Source organism: Eptatretus burgeri, chromosome 8, assembly GCF_056783735.1.
Source record: "Eptatretus burgeri isolate ZD-2024b chromosome 8, Ebu_testis_v1, whole genome shotgun sequence".
Taxonomy (NCBI): Eukaryota; Metazoa; Chordata; class Myxini; order Myxiniformes; family Myxinidae; genus Eptatretus; species Eptatretus burgeri.
The window spans coordinates 86,698,160-86,715,659 of record NC_140968.1 but is presented as its reverse complement, the minus strand read 5'-3'; the positions used below and the strand labels follow the sequence as shown (position 1 = coordinate 86,715,659).

The window sequence follows — 17,500 nt, the reverse complement described above, 5'->3', positions numbered from 1 at the left end:
CTACTGATGCAGTGTCCCCTGTAGGTTCGGGCAGGAATTTGGAACTTGGCCATGGTGCCGGCAATAGCTCGCCTACTCTTCACGAAAGACACAATGGGATCTTTAGCATCCACCAACAAATTCTGGCAGACGGGCCGTCTGTTTAAGTTTAACGTCCATCCAAGGGACGGAACACACATTGATGAATCACCCTGCCAGTTAAGCACCAGGAAGACATTTAATAGCTGGATTGGGATTTTAACCCAGGATAGAAAATTTAGAGGTGAGTATGGGTACTTTTTGGCCATCCCGTCAGCCAATGCCATCAATGAGAACGAGACTTACAACCATCTATACTTAATTAATAACATCCGACTTTCATAATGATATTATGTAATTACTTGCCTTCAAAAAAACCCCGAGGCTCTTGCAATGATAGCCAAGCTAAATACCTTGGAAGTGTATCGTCAGCTTCAGCTCTTCAAAATAATGCAAGGCATTACTGGGAAACGAGATTAGCATTTTATTTCTGCATGTCGTGAAAACGATAAGATAGGAGCAATGGCCATCACCTGCTGCCACCGTTTAATGCATGAAGTTCCTCACCCCCTTGTGCCCCAAAACTTTATGCTGCCTCTGCTGAATAAATTCCAGCCCTGTCAAGATTTGCTTCATAATTACTCCCTCCACTTCCAAATAGAACATTTACAAGTAACCAATTAATTCCACCTTGTGCCAATTTATTTCAAGTTATAAATGCCAGTGGCCTTGACAATGAACTTTAGGCCTGAATTCTCATTACACATCCAGGCCTTTCTTTAATAAACAGGCTCAATCTTTCCAAAAAAAAAAAAGGGTTTGCCATTACAATTTTCTTGCTTTTATGAATGGGTAATGGTTGAGGCAGTACACGTTTCTGGCAGTTGCGTACTGCTTCTTGGGTGCTGTGTGCCAACTACTCAACGGTGATTGCTTGGAATTGATCTATCGGTGTTGGGTTTCAGCGTACAATCGCTAATTACCTGAAGATAAAGATGAACAACATGAGAAGCATGCAGAATGTAGCCACGTTGTCCATGGTCCGCATGAGCACAACAAGCTGACGACGTAACGCCGGCAGGAAGCGCACCAACTTGAGCACGCGGAGTAAGCGGAAGGTACGCAGCACAGAGAGGCCACCGCCTGACTGCACGGACAGCTCCCAGATACTTTGGGGAAGAGCGAAAGAAAAAAAAAAACATGTGTACAAGTCTTTCGGATGGTGTGATTGGAGAGACAAGTTCTATGTTAAGACTTTTGTATTTAAAAGGAATCGTGCTCCTTTGGTTTGCTTCTTCAACATTGGGTAAGAAATCACAAGCTTTAACTTAACTACTATATTTTTGGATTATTTTAATATTTTCTAGGTACGTTGAAGAAGGTTTCCACTGTAGTTCAAAGGTAGAACACAAAGATGTTCTTCTTGTTTGAACAACCAGACTTACAACAAGTTGCAAACATAAATACTTAAAGGTCCACAGAATCAGAGAATCACATTTGGTTTCATGAATAGACATGACTTCACTTAACACTTAATCGTTGTTCTTTTCTTGAATAAATATATTTAAAGGAAGATTTTAATGTTATTTGTTACCCATTTATGCTTTATTGTCCCCGCCCCCCCCCAAAAAAACCCCGTCAATTGGCCCTGAGCCCCTTCCATGATGTCATCTCAACCTCAGGTTCAAACATGCACGGTCTGACAGGACCTTCTACATAATGATTTTGATCGTAATCTTGAGTTTCTTAAACAGAAAAATTATTCGTCATAATCACATTGTGACGAGTCTGAAGTGAGTTGTGCACTCATTATCCATTGCGTGCTGACAATCTTTCCCTTGATTACGTCATGGCAGTTTATCTGGAACTTTTGGGGCGGTATCTGACGGGTTTGCCTTTTTGACAAGAAACACCTCAAAAATTATTGGGATTGAAAACCATGTTCAGTTATATATTTATTGCTTAAAAATCAATATAATCACATCAATAGACGAGAAGGGCACTCGGTAGAACGCATACGTCCGCCATGTAATGCCTGATACATGAGAAGATATTGGGCCCAATCAAAGCTTTTTTGAAATACCATGCTATATATTGTTTTAGCCCGATCCTCAATGGTGAAGAATCTCTTTAAAAATTATCAGATCCAAATCCGGATTCGTATCTTCACCAAAATTGAATCAATTCTTCCTTGTCACACATCCATGTCCACCAAGTTTCATCCAAATCCGTCTACAACCTTTTGAGATACAGTATTATGCTATATATAGTTTTTGTCCCTATCTCTCAATGGTGAAGAATCACTGAAATAATTATAGTCGTCGGATCAGGATCCGGATCTTCACCAAAATCTCATCATTTTTTCCTTATCTCAAGGAGATGGGGATGGGCCTGGCATCTGCCAGGGGGATGGCCAGACGGAGGCCCCTGGAGTACCGGTGGAAAGTGGACAGCGACGCGCTGTTCTGGCACATGCTCCCATACCTGACCTGACACACCGAACCTGTCCACAAAATTTCATCCAGATCTGTGCACAACTTTTTGAGATATCCTGTACAGAGACAAACAGAAATACAAACAGACACTAAGGGGTGAAAACATAACCTCCTTCACCTTTGGTGGCAGAGATTAAAAATATATATATTCTGATTCTGTGGACCTTCACATTGACATATGAGGGCAGGAGTAGTCGCTGCATCACAGAGCGCACCGTCCCTCATATGGACCTCAAGCCAGGTGTCCCATTTGCTGGCATTAATTGGTGGACGTTACAGATCCCACAGTTCTTTCGTGAAGAGATGTTAACATTGCTGAAGAAATGACAAAATTCTGCCCAAATTACCTCCAGTCAAACATCAGGCCTGTCCAGCCGGTTTGTGAAAGACTTGAGCCAAATTTCCCCTTCGCTCAACCTGACAAGAAAGTAGGATTAATTGGGGCCATAAAAGTAGCAGCAGCAGCAGCAGCAGTAGTAGTATTCATGAAGCTCTTATTGTAGCACATGAAAGTTCGTACCACTGAAGGTGGACGGAGGTTATGTTTTCACGCCTGTGTGTCTGTCTGTCTGTTATGAGCATGATATCTCAAAAAATTATGGCTGGATTTGGACGAAACTTGGTGGACAGGTTTGGGTGTACGACGAGGACAAAATGTCCTCATCATACACCCAATTCATCCTTGTCATTCACCCAACCCATCCACCAAGTTTTTCCGAATCCGTCCATCATTTTTTGAGATATCTTGCTCATAACAGACAGACAGACAGGCGTGAAAACTACTAGATTTTGGTGAAGATCCAGATCCAGATCCGAAAACGAGAGTTTAAATTTTTTGAATTGTTTCTTCACCATTGAGAGATAGGGCCAAAAACGAAATACAGCACAATATTTCAAAATCTTGTGGACGGATTAAAACAAAACTTGGTGAATGAGTTGGGTAGCTGACAAGAACAATCCGATTATATTTTGGTGTAGATCCAGATCCGGCATATCAGGAGGACACAAAAAGTAAACTGTTCAGTCTGCTGGAGGTATGCACTCTACCGAGTACCGTTGTATAGTTTTAAATAATTTTAGAGCATGTCATTGATGGGTAGCAACACATTTGTTTTCAAGTACTGTGCCAAAGCCTAAAGCCAAAGTTCTTAAAGGAGCCACCACATTAATTGGGACCAAATAAAGTGCTGACACAGAAATTGTGCTTGACGATGATGTTAAGATTTTCAGCCAAAATTGACGCGTGCATCATGAATTCCTTCCTAAAGGCCCAGTCACACCTTGACGTTTTAGCCAGGAATGGCAATGTATAAAAATGCACGTAAAATGTTGGCGTACGCTAAAGTTTTGAGGTTTTTTTTAAGTTTTGGTCGTATTCATAACGTCTTGGTCGTATGAATAACATATTAGTAACGGGCACAGAACGTTTCGTTGTGGTATAGATAACTTATACCAACGAATGCTTAGCCTGTTGTCGGCGTTCACAACCTATGCCCAACGATTGTTTAACTTTGGCATAGTGCGCTGCACGTATCGCCGACAAACTCGTGGCGTTCTCTGTTAAAAACCTGCCGCACGCAGATTTAAATCATAACCGCCTGAAAATTGGAAGTGTCAACATCGCAGTCACACCTTGACGATTTAGCCAGCGTATGCCGACCTATGAAAAATGTGTCTAAAACGCTGGGACACGTCGAATAGGTTATGGGTAAGTTGTGTATACGTTGGGAGCACGATGAAAAACAATGAAGTACGCTGGCATATTACGTGGTACGTCTAGTACGTCGTGAAATTTCAAGCATGCTGAAAATTTTACGACGTACTCGACATATGGCTCACAAGTTCCGCATACACTGGCATAAGTTCTCGGCACGCTCCGCAATCGTTTACACACGTCGGCAACACGTTACTTGTAAGTTACTCATAAGTCGAAACACGTCGAGGTAATGTTTAGCATACCCGAAACTTAATTTTTAACCTACGAGTAACGTGCCTTGAACCTATTAGTAGCGTGCTTTGAACCTATGAGTAGCGTGCTTTGAACCTATGTGAAACGTATCTCAAACGCACATTGGCGTATGTAGACAAATTTGATTGACGTCTTCCGGACGATCACATAACTTACTGAACGTGTTTCTAACTTACAGCTACCGTATTGTTGTGGTTACCAAATTCGCAAACCACCATTCAGGTCCCTTAGGTGAGGTATCTCGGTAAGTACATGTGTAGTTAGGCCCAAACCCGTTGTCTAGTGGGAATACGTCATTTATGCGTGCTGCGACTCTTCAGGATAGCCGTTTTTCTTTTACTATCTTTAATTTGGACCAACCGCCATTGTTACCACCACCAGTCACAACATCAACCACCAACCACAACGCCGCTTCACCACAACCGCCACGACCTTCACGTCACACCTCGCAACCGTCGCATCGCCACCGTTCTTGCGCCGCTTGTGGGTACCGGTGTTGGACTCGTGCAGGGCGCGCGCCGAACAGCGTGTACAAAATCACGGATTTTGTGCTTCAAAAACGGATCAAAAACGACACACGCCCACTTTTTGCCGTCCAATCGGTGAGCGAGGGGCGAATTGGCCCCGCCCCCAGGGCGTTGGAGGGCGATCGATATATGCAAATTTATGGATCAAAAGGCATTCACGCCCACTTTTTCTCGGGCCAATGGGGAGCGAGGTGAAAGGTCGAAGGGAGGGGGTCAAAGATGAGAGGGCGAAGCCACGGGGCTGATATAAGCGACCGTGTTCGTCAGTCCAGTGAGTAGTAGAGTCGAGAGGGAACAGAGAGTGGGAACAGAGAGTCAAGACTTCACGGGCGGTGGAGTTGGCAAGAAGGAGCTGGTCGGCGTCGTGTGTTGGAGTCGGAGCGGAGGGGACGGAGCTGTGGAGAGGCGGCGAGGGCAGACGAGGGGGTGCTCGCGTCGTGCAGGGAGCTGCACCCCAGGGAGGCCGACAGCGCGACCTGGCCGAGGTAGAGACGCTCGTTGCGGGGCAATAAAAATCCTCTATACCCCGAGCATCAGCAACCCCCTCCTGTTTCCCCCCGCGCTGAGATAGTGCGACCAAGGGGGCCCCTTTCCCACCCCCTACCAGACACTGTCCGCGAGGCCCGCGGAGTTGAGGCACCATCGCCGCTCCGCGTCTCATCAACAGACGGGTAGGCCCGACCCGGTCTCGGCCTCAGGCCCGCCTCATCCTTGAGGGTATTCTTTTCCTTGGTTTTGGGTATGTGTTGTCGGCGCCGTCTGTGAAGTAAAATTGTATAAGTGTGGCCGTGTGCTCGTGTAATCGGTATTAGATCTGCATTGTCGCATTTGCTTTTTGTGTAAATTGCATTGTGTTTTTCTTTTCTGTGTGCTTTTTGTGGAATTGAATATGTGTGCTTTCCGTTCATCGCGAATAAATGTGCTTTGTGTTGAACTGTTTCCCGCTTCGCTTCGTCATTTCTTTCATTGAATCCTCATCTTGCTTCACGTAAAGGGTTGGTAGTGGGCTGAATACGCCCGATAATTAATCGAACCGTCGAGGCCGACGATAACACCGCTCGGTTATCCCGATAGTACGGAACGGGTCGCTTAAGTGGCCCGTGTCCGAAGTCGACCTGCGGCGAGGTGCGATCGCCCGGTCTACCCTCCGCGTGGGTACTTAGGTAGGTCGAATTTGGCGAGCAACCCTATCCCACGCAGGGGCTGATTGGCTCGATCGCGGTGAGACCGAAAGGTCCACCCGTGACTGGTTCCCGGCGTTAGTCTGAGAGGGTCACGACTGGATTGTCCGTCCGGTGGGCGACGTGCCACGATTCGAGTTACGTGGCCGTCAGCACGCCGGCGGGCGCGAATACCGCAACACTGGTGTCAGGTCGTGCGATACAAATTCATCGCCCTCCTCGCGGCACTGGTATCGGAGAACAGGAAAACGGGCTCTCCTGTCTCCAGCTAAATTCACGGGAATCGGTCCAGGGGTGAGAGAAGCGACCCCCGATTCCCTCCAAATTACGAGTGAGCTAAATTAACCCTTCACGAGAAGCAAGATGGCGTCTCAAGGCGAGCGGGAGCCGGGGGTATTAGAAATGGATGTAGAATGTGTAGGATCCATGGTCCAGGATGGAATCCCCGAGCAGGAAATGTTGATTGTGCAGGAACACGGACTCGCCCAACTGAACCCAGAGCCCGAAATGGGTGCGGCAGCGGCCGCGGTGTATGACACCTCCCCCCCCCTCTCCACCAAAACCCGCCGACCTTTGCCGAAACGGCTCACCCAAGCGCACCCGACATGGCCCAGCTATTCGCCATGCTGGCGGCAATGACAGCAAAGATGGATACAAACACAAATTAAATGAAAAACGAAATGAACAAGCAAATAAACGGAATGGAAGCAAACATGAGGGAAGAAATGAAAGAACTACGGGGTGAGACGCAGAACATGGGCCGATGCCTGCAGGCGGGCATGAAGGCCGTGACCAGGGAGCTGGGAATGGCGACTCCACGTGTGGGAGCAAACGAGCTGGAAGGGGGTGCAACGGCTGACAGGCCCGCGGTGGAGGCGGGTAAAAAAATAATTTGGGGGGCGTGTTGGGCGAGGGTCGTGACAGAGGAATCGACGGTGACCAAAAGGGAAGAATTAAATGGGGAGACCAAAACGTGAGACGAGACATGAGGTGACGACAACGGAAATAATAGTGGAGACAAGGGAGGTAAAGGGTGAAGAGTTGGCAGTGACGGTAGCCGGGAAGGGAACGATAGAGGAGAGACTGCACGGTGAGGACGGGGTAAGTGACGCACACACACACACGGAGGTAGTGGAGGACAACGGGGGTGAGCTCGCGGAGCGTGTAGAGACCCAGTGCGAGCATCTGGATGGCCTCCTCCAGGAACGAGGGGAGGGAGTCTGCCCCCTTGAGGCGAGTCACGACCAGGTGGGTTCGGTCGTGCTTTGCGAGGTTGAGGGGACGAGAGCTGCGAACGGTTGCACGGAGAGCTTGGGGGGTATAGAGGCCCCGGAGACCCTTGTGGGGACACGAATCCCCAGTGTGGTTGTCCCTGTGTGTGTGGTGCAAGGTGTGAGTGCGTCCCCGTGTGTGGAGGCGACCCCGTGTGTGAGTGGTGTGGTGGCGATGGTGCCAGAGTGCGTGCTTCCCAGCACGCCGGGTGAGGATGGGGCACCGTGTGTGAGTGAGGCCGTATGTGTGGATGGAACGGCCAGTGTGAGTGAAGCACCGCGGGTGAGTGCCCCCGCGTGTGTGGATGAGGCACGGAGTGTGAGTGAGGCACCGCGGGTGAGTGCCCCCGCGTGTGTGAGTGAGGCACCGCGGGTGAGTGCCCCCGCGCGAGTGAATGGAGCACCACGTGTGAGTGGTATGGGTTATGCAAGGGAGACCGTGTGTGTGAGAGAGCGGTATGTGAGGGAGATGTCGGTTGGCATGCGGGAGCACGCAGCCGCGTCTCCCGGTGTGAATGTGATGGAGTGGACTGTGTGCGTCGTAACACGCAGGTGTGCGTGGGTCGAATGGCGACGAAGGCGACATGAGAAGAAAGAAAGCCGGGTAGCGGCTGTAGTCGTTTCGGGGACCGTGCCGGGTTCACCCAGCAGTGAGCACGCGGTCCGTGCTGTACAAAGCACGAGACCACCACGTGCTCGCTTGCGAGAGTGAAGTCCCGGTCCGGAAACGCACGCGGTGGATTTGCCGATCCCGCGGACGGACAAAGTTTAGGCAGGTAAATGGATTTGGACCGGACGGGTTCTCCACGCGATCGTGTGTGTTAAGCTCCAACGGGCAAAGCACATGTGTTCGCGTGGGGAACCCCTCGAGACGTGGGGCTTGTGTTTTTTTTTATGCGCACGGTGACGTCATGGCTGCACGTGTGGTTGGAATCCGGCAGGAGGGGTATCCCGGCCGGATGGTACCGTCCAAGGAGGGACGAGGAACACGTGCAGCTGCATGACGTCACGGGCAGGTGCAAAGTGCGCGAGTTGCCGCGCTGGTGCTGCGCATGTAAAGGAAAAAAAAAAAAAAAAAAAAAAGCAAGCCTCACTTTCGGGTGCACAGGATTCCTGGGCAAGGGTGGAAGACCCCCTTACCTGGGCACAGGATGGAAACTAGTTAGGGGAAGGGTTAGCTTAGTTAGACCGACTTCATGGGGCAGGGGTAAGTCCTCATGGAGTCCGTGGAATGGATTAGTTAGAGGGATTGCAGCCAGATTTTGGTTGGGAAATAAAATGGGATTATTTTGAGGACATGGACAGACTTGTGGATGTGTAGAGGGGACGTAGCTTAGCTACGTAGTGTTAAAAGGAACGTGCTATAGTGTAAGGGATGACGTGGGAGCACGAGTTAGTTAGGGGATGCAGATAGAAGGATGGCAGAGTTCAGCGGTGTGTGTGTTGAAGAGTTGTGGGTCGTGAGGTGAGTACGTGTACATGTTGAGTGAGTGAGGCCAGCGGGTCTGTGTGTATGGAGCGAATGGGGAATGCATGGTGCGATGAGTGATTGGGGGGAGGAGTGACTCCTGCCCAAGGGACCCCGGGGTCAGAGTGAAGTGAGTTAGCTGGGTTAGTCAAATTGAAAATGGAGGTCGTTTTGCTGTTGGTGGGAAAGTAGGCTCGAGACCCATTTGGAGGGGTGCAGGAGCCCTGTTGACGGGCTTGGGAGCGTGGCTGCGAAAGGTGAGTATCGCTGAGTGGGTACCCCGGGCACCAGGCTAGTCGGCCGCGGTAGGCCATGGGCCCATGGGGGGCCGGGATAGAGTAGTGGGCACGGGTGCGCCTGCTTGGTGCGGGGGCCCGGGGCGCCATTAGCCGCGTGGGCAGTGTTGTGGGCACGGGTGACCCTCGGAAAGGGGCCCGGGAGGCCGGCCTGCCACGTGTGCGTTTCAGGGGAGGTGCCATGGGGGGCACTCCCCGGTGTTAGGGAGCTGGTAGGCTCGGAGGCAGTGTAGTGCCCGGGGGTGCCATAGCGGGAGATTCGGCAGAGGGTCGTGCCTGCCAAAGGGAGCCACGTGTCCCAGCCAGGAGACCGTGTGAGGGCACGGAGAGAAAAATTAGGGGCGAGGCCCGAAATTGTAAGGACACCAACACAGGCGACGGGAATCTGGGTTGTTAGAACCAATAGTTTAAGCGAGAGGCGCTTGTTGAAAGCCCCGGGGTAGTTTAACTGTTAAATGGATAGGGTAGATTAGGAGATGTACCCCTCCGCACCATCCATCCCCTCGCTCTCGTTGTGGGCCGCTGGACCCACTTTGGGTTAGATCGCCGAACTCTGGGGAGGCCATTCTGAGGCTTCGTTGGGCCTCGGCACAGGACGCTAGCTCTCCCTTGTTCCCCTCCGGGAAGGGAACGTCGGGGTTGGGAGTAGGCTAGGTGACAGGATAGGTTAGCCGAACAAAGACGATAAAGGGGGTTAGGGGACGATTTATAGTGGGGGAGTAAAAATAAAAACAAAAAAATAAGTTGGGGCTAAATTGGGGTTTGACAAATTAAGGGAGTGGGTATGTACAGTGACAGGCAAAGGCGATAGGTGGGAGGGAGACAGGTAGGTAGGTCCGAGCCCGCCTTCCAAGTGGCCAGCACCACCGCACTCCCTCCACCAACCTCCACTGAACGGCAAAGGCTGGCCAACTTCATCGGCTGGCCGTGTTTTGCTTCGAGGCGGAGGCCGGCCCACTTCATCTGCCGGCTGGCTGTTTTTCTTCAAGGCCTGTGCCGGCCAGTTCATCTGCCGGCTGTGTTTGCCTGCAACGGCCTGGTTCTGCGGGCTGAGTTTGCCTGCAGCGGCCTTCTTCTGCGGGCTGTGTTTGCCTGCTACCTTTGCCATGCCATGCCCACTGCCCACGTTCACCAGCCCCGTTCAATTTTTGCTTTGCCCCCCCCCCCCCTGTTCATTTCCATGTGCGCCAGGATCAAGGCAACAGTTGCAAGCTGCGAGAACTGCCCTGTTGGCAGCTACAACACGGGCCTGCAGTGGCGGCCCGTGCACCGTGTTTGTGTTCATCCATCCATTCGTTGTGCTCATTGCGTGTGCCACTTGAGCTGGCACGGAGACTGCGTTTGTGCAGCCCATGCACCGTTGTGGTTCACTGCGTTCAGTTCAAAAGGGAAGGCCTTGGACTGCGTGTGAGCAGCCAGCCACGTTCCCTGTCACCTGCATTGTTTTGAGCCAGAGACTGCATGCGAGCAGCCTGGCTCCCTGCTAACTGTTTTCTTTTGCAGAGTTCAGTGATCCTGGGCCATGGTTTAGTGTAAAATTTGTAAGTTAAGGTTAAGATGTACTGTACATATGAGTGCGCCCCCGGCATGTCTGTCCTAGCGCCGGCAATTTTATTTAAGTCGTCCGTGTGAGTGAGTTTGTTTAGATAGTTACGCAGCCCTCAGGTTATTTATTTTGGGGACACGAATACCATGAATGTCGCACTCAGGGATCCGTAGGTAAAATGTACTAGGGGAAAACTACACATGATGGCACACGAAAATTTGACGACTCGGGACGAGTCTGTAAAAAGGGGAGGGGGTAGTGTTGTGGTTACCAAATTCGCAAACCACCATTCAGGTCCCTTAGGTGAGGTATCTCGGTAAGTACATGTGTAGTTAGGCCCAAACCCGTTGTCTAGTGGGAATACATGTCATTTATGCGTGCTGCGACTCTTCAGGATAGCCGTTTTTCTTTTACTATCTTTAATTTGGACCAACCGCCATTGTTACCACCACCAGTCACAACATCAACCACCAACCACAACGCCGCTTCACCACAACCGCCACGACCTTCACGTCACACCTCGCAACCGTCGCATCGCCACCGTTCTTGCGCCGCTTGTGGGTACCGGTGTTGGACTCGTGCAGGGCGCGCGCCGAACAGCGTGTACAAAATCACGGATTTTGTGCTTCAAAAACGGATCAAAAACGACACACGCCCACTTTTTGCCGTCCAATCGGTGAGCGAGGGGCGAATTGGCCCCGCCCCCAGGGCGTTGGAGGGCGATCGATATATGCAAATTTATGGATCAAAAGGCATTCACGCCCACTTTTTCTCGGGCCAATGGGGAGTGAGGTGAAAGGTCGAAGGGAGGGGGTCAAAGATGAGAGGGCGAAGCCACGGGGCTGATATAAGCGACCGTGTTCGTCAGTCCAGTGAGTAGTAGAGTCGAGAGGGAACAGAGAGTGGGAACAGAGAGTCAAGACTTCGCGGGCGGTGGAGTTGGCAAGAAGGAGCTGGTCGGCGTCGTGTGTTGGAGTCGGAGCGGAGGGGACGGAGCTGTGGAGAGGCGGCGAGGGCAGACGAGGGGGTGCTCGCGTCGTGCAGGGAGCTGCACCCCAGGGAGGCCGACAGCGCGACCTGGCCGAGGTGGAGACGCTCGTTGCGGGGCAATAAAAATCCTCTATACCCCGAGCATCAGCAACCCCCTCCTGTTTCCCCCCGCGCTGAGATAGTGCGACCAAGGGGGCCCCTTTCCCACCCCCTACCAGACACTGTCCGCGAGGCCCGCGGAGTTGAGGCACCATCGCCGCTCCGCGTCTCATCACCAGACGGGTAGGCCCGATCCGGTCTCGGCCTCAGGCCCGCCTCATCCTTGAGGGTATTCTTTTCCTTGGTTTTGGGTATGTGTTGTCGGCGCCGTCTGTGAAGTAAAATTGTATAAGTGTGGCCGTGTGCTCGTGTAATCGGTATTAGATCTGCATTGTCGCATTTGCTTTTTGTGTAAATTGCATTGTGTTTTTCTTTTCTGTGTGCTTTTTGTGGAATTGAATATGTGTGCTTTCCGTTCATCGCGAATAAATGTGCTTTGTGTTGAACTGTTTCCCGCTTCGCTTCGTCATTTCTTTCATTGAATCCTCATCTTGCTTCACGTAAAGGGTTGGTAGTGGGCTGAATACGCCCGATAATTAATCGAACCGTCGAGGCCGACGAATAACACCGCTCGGTTATCCCGATAGTACGGAACGGGTCGCTTAAGTGGCCCGTGTCCGAAGTCGACCTGCGGCGAGGTGCGATCGCCCGGTCTACCCTCCGCGTGGGTACTTAGGTAGGTCGAATTTGGCGAGCAACCCTATCCCACGCGGGGGCTGATTGGCTCGATCGCGGTGAGTCCACCCGTCACTGGTTCCCGGCGTTAGTCCGAGAGGGTCACGACTGGATTGTCCGTCCGGTGGGCGACGTGCCGCGATTCGAGTTACGTGGCCGTCAGCACGCCGGCGGGCGCGAATACCGCAACAGTATAATGGCGTATTGGCAGCGTTTAGGGGAATTGGTATCTACAAATGGGCTTCACAAGAGGAACCCGTCAGTGTTCCAGACTCCATGTTGAGTAGATGTCAATGTCAGTAGCAGTGGCAGTAGCAGTAGTAGTAGTAGTAGTTCGAGAGAATTTTGTGATGTCGATGTTATTAGTAGTAGTTGTAGTAGTTTGAGAGAATATCGTGATGTCGATGTTATTCGTAGTAATAGTAGTTCGAGAGAATTTAGCGATGTCGATGTTAGTAGTAGTAGTAGTAGTATCAGTAGCTCGAGAGAATTTAGTGCTGTCGATGTTGGTAGTAGTAGTAGTAGTAGTAGTAGTAGTTCGAGAGAATTTAGTGATGTCGATGTTAGTAGTAGTAGTAGTAGTATCAGTAGTTCGTGAGAATTTAGTGATGTCGATGTTATTAGTAGTAGTAGTAGTAGTAGTAGTAGTAGTAGTAGTAGTAGTAGTAGTAGTAGTAGTAGTAGTAGTTCGAGAGAATTTAGTGATGTCGATGTTATTAGTAGTAGTAGTAGTTCGAGAGAATTTAGTGATGTCGATGTTAGTAGTAGTAGTAGTAGTAGTAGTAGTATCAGTTGTAGTAGTTTGAGAGAATTTAGTGATGTCGATGTTGGTAGTAGTATTAGTAGTAGTACTAGTTCGAGAGAATTTACTGATGTCGATGTTGGTAGTTGTAACAGTAGTAGTAGTAGTAGTAGTAGTAGTACTTTCAAGTAACGTGTTGCAAAGTGTGAACAACGTTCGTGTAGCGTGCTTACAAAACGTTACTCATAGGTTAGAAATAAGTTTCGGGTACGCTAAACATTACCTCGACGTGTTTCGACTTATGAGTAACTTACAAGTAACGTGTTTCAACGTTTGTCAACGATCGCACAACGTGCCTACAGCTTATGGCCAGCGTAGCAGAAAGTGTGAGTCATACGCCGGCATACATCGTAAAATTTCAAGCATGAAAAAATTCGATGAAAACCCAAAAGTTCAACGTTTAAAGCCAGTGTACAACGACGTATGGCAGTGTTTTTCAGCGTGCTCTCAATGTTATCAAAACTTACCCATAACGTATTCAACATGTACCAGCGTTTTAGACAAATTTTACAAAAATCGGCATAAGCTGGCTGAAACGTCAAGGTGTGACTGGGCCTTAAGGTGGAAACAAAATGAGCACCATTGATGCATTTACAAGGTAAAATATACTGGTTTTACCTTGTCAAATATGGATCCAAACAATGGGTGCGGAAACATATCAATGTCTCAGTACTCGTTACAACGTTTGTGCCCCAGTTTCTGATCAACTGCAGCTACTTCTAGAACAGTCCCAATGATTCCAACCTTTATGTGGAGTTGGTGGGTAAAATATTTTGGCCCAAGTCATTCACGAACTGGGCGATGCGGTCTGATGTTCAACTGGTGCCAACTTGAGCAGTAATTCTACATCGCATTTTGGGATTCATTCAGGCCGCCGTCAGCAATGCCTTACCTCCTCTGATTTGAGGGATACCGCGATGGATTGTTAACGCCCACAAACCAATACTAGAGTGAAGTCAATGGCAAACAATCACAAATCCTCACGCTTCCCACCTCAAGGAATGTTGAAAGATGTCAAAAAGTTCCATGAGGAATGACCCATTATCAAAGCTTGAGTTTAAAAAAGTTCCTGTGTTGCCCCTGCAAACCTCAGTCCCCACTCTCCACCCCCTGGGACATGAACCGGGGGTCAAATCTTCAAAAAAATTGTTACATATTTCATGTGTCCCCCAATGTTGATTGCATATGCAAAATTTCAATTTAATCTTTTTTAAAATGTGCCCACAATTGTATTTTTTGGTCTTGGACCTTTTGCACCTTCTTACCACGTGGTTATCATACCTACCAAGTTTGGTAAATTTCTGCACAACCGTTTAAGAGATAGGTGACGGACGGACAGACAGACAGACAAAGCCAATTACAACATCCGCCCATTAAAAAAAAAGAATGGGGAAACTAGCAAGGACACCCTGCTTCATGTCAATCTGAAGGACAACACAATATGATGTAACGCCATGACTGCAAAGCACCAATCCAACAGTTTATAATCCAACAGTAAGGTCGGGCATCGAACCCAGCCGAAATCCTGTCGGACTCACCAGTTTCTGATCAAACACGGTGTGTTTGACGTTTTCGACCACAAAATCGGAAGTGCACTCGGAGAGGCACTATTATAATTTGCAGACAATTAGACTATGGCAGCGGTTTCGCGAGAAGTACAAAAACAGGTTTAGCAGATGGAATGTTGGGGAAAGGAAACACGACTATTAACGAGGAGAGCAATTTAAAAGTCAAATCCAGGGGCATTTTGATTGGACTGTACATTGCACAGGAACAAAAAGAAAAAATAAAGGAAACAAAAAGAGATTCACATCAATAACCGAAATGTGATTTGACAGTCATGTGCAATTCCACACTAATAAATATATTGGAGATCAGAAAACTTGAAGAAGTGTTCAAGTGTTTCATCTCACCTGATTATGACAATGCTTCCATCAAAGATGTCATATTGGTTGCGAATATATCCAAACAGACCAAAGGCAAGGATCTTTAGCAACATCTCGAGAGCAAACATACTGGTGAAGACAATGTTACTGATTTCCAAGATGTTTGTCAGTTCGTCGGGCTGCAACAGAGCAAAGCATGTGCAGCAAGTCAATCAAATTCTTCAAAGTGACCTGTATTGGAGTCTGCATGCTGAACACTTCAAGTAAATGTAATGTTAAGGTGAATGGAGTTTAATTGCTTTTGCAAGCACACGGACTGCTCCCTCACAAAAAATGACAAAGTCAAAACGGGGTAACTGTTAGCAATTATGCATCACTGTTCGACTCAGATTTTGCTCCAGTCTAAACTGTGGCCATCTGTAATTGAATGAGATGGGGAGCATTAACTTTCCTGGCCAGATAGGCCAGATCTGGATCCGGACCTGAACTAAAATCAAATCAGCTTGTTCTTGTCACACAACCAAGCTCTCACACACCCAACCTGTCCTGCCCTCTGAGCCCTCTGAAACGCACACCCCTCACCCTCCCAACCCCAGCTCCTTCAAGATGCACATATACTTCAAGTAACCCCCTCCTGGTTATACATCCAAAATCCAGGCTCAGTGTACACCTCAACTGTTTTGCTCCTCTTTTCTCCCTATGTGGAACCGCTTTCCAGAGGCTGTGCTATCCCACTATTCTCTCCATGGCTGTGGTGCACCACCATTCGGACCTGCAATCTTTGCTACATCGATTAACTCACCCAACCCTCGAACTTGGAAGCTGTTGTGTTTCCTCCCCTCTGCTCTCTCCTCTTTTTCCTATTATTGATTCCCTTGAATAAGCCTGGTGTTGGCTTAATGGTTAGGTTGGTGGGCTTGGGATCCTCGGATCCTGAGTTAAAATCCTCCTTGACTGTTGAATTAATACCATGTGGGGTTAACTCTGCATTTCATCTTTCTAGAGTCAGCAAAATGAGTGCCAGCTTGCTGGTATCCTGTTTCGGAGTGGTGACCCATCCAGAATTGTGCCCAATAGCCAAGGAGACTGCTTAGGTGGCAACAATGCTCTGCATAGAGTATGATCCCAATGGACGGATGGATGGATTCCCTTGAATGTTGTGTCAAATTGTTTCCCCCACTGATAGTTTGATGTCTTTTGCCCTCAGTCATCATGCGAATGGGCTCTATCTTGGATCCAAAAATTAAAGGAACAATAAAAATAAAAAACGATTTATATTTTCTTATTGTCATTCTTTCTTGTGTGTCATACTCTAATCTTCTTTTCTCATTCCTATATTTTCTTTTTCCTGAAATAAATATTTATATGATCACAACAAATCGCATTATCATGCCAAAGAGTTTAGCCTTTGGTCACATTGGCATAAATTCTGTCAAAGCTAAAAAAAAATTTGTGAAAATAGCACTATACAAGACTGGCTGCCACACGTATCCTACAAAAAAAAAAAACGGAAAACAAATTCCACATATCCAAGACTGGTTGTCCATTTAAGATTTTGGGGTTCTCATGTGATCATACATGCAAACTCAGAACCACCCACTGCTAAAAACAATGTCAGCAGATAAATTGATACAGTAGCAGTCAGTCTTGAGGCTTTAGAAGCAGTTTGTGGCAATGCCAGGCCATACCCATTGAAAAAGGTATCAATCCACGGATGCGTTTCTGGCTCACTGACTGTTGTATCTGTTGAGAGCTCTTTTTATTAAATATATATTTTTTTATTTCAGTGCATTTTAGCCCCAAGAACAATACCGGCCAAACGAGGTCTGGAAATGAATACACGTGTACCTTGGCTCGAAGGACAAAGCTCATAGTGCATACAATAAATGCACACAACATCCTGGTCCATGGGGCCAAAACGCATGGTCATACCAGAAGCGTTTTATGCTTGGGGAACAACGATGCCTCTAGCGCAGATTGGAATCCACCCCCTACCCCTGGGAGGTGACCAGGTAAGCGGTCCCATGTGGGATAATATCCAAATATCAACTCCAAGTGGAAATGGTGACCTCAAATATATTTATGCCTCACCACACTTTCTGCAAGTGTTCTGATCAACAGGGGGCACCTTTCATACATCCAACCTGTTTCGTATCAATTACTTACACATTGCATGAGGTTTCTCAAAATCTCCTCTTTCCCAACTGCAATTCAGAAAGCCAACAAACTAAATGCAGATGGGGCAGCCAGATTTACATCCCTGTGGACATGCTAAGA

General features: G+C 48.5%; 1 protein-coding gene across 1 annotated transcript in view; it reads right to left on the bottom strand.

Annotated features, from left to right (window-relative positions):
* LOC147022212 (voltage-dependent T-type calcium channel subunit alpha-1H-like) overlaps window positions 1-17,500 on the bottom strand; it is a 481,200-nt gene that overhangs the window by 123,350 nt on the left and 340,350 nt on the right. Inside the window, exons 10-11 of the mRNA XM_085890488.1 lie at window positions 15,251-15,402; window positions 1,002-1,187 (exon numbers count right to left, since the gene is read on the bottom strand). Of these exons, the coding sequence (XP_085746614.1) occupies window positions 1,002-1,187; window positions 15,251-15,402 (338 nt within the window). The remainder of the gene's footprint in view (window positions 1-1,001; window positions 1,188-15,250; window positions 15,403-17,500) is intronic.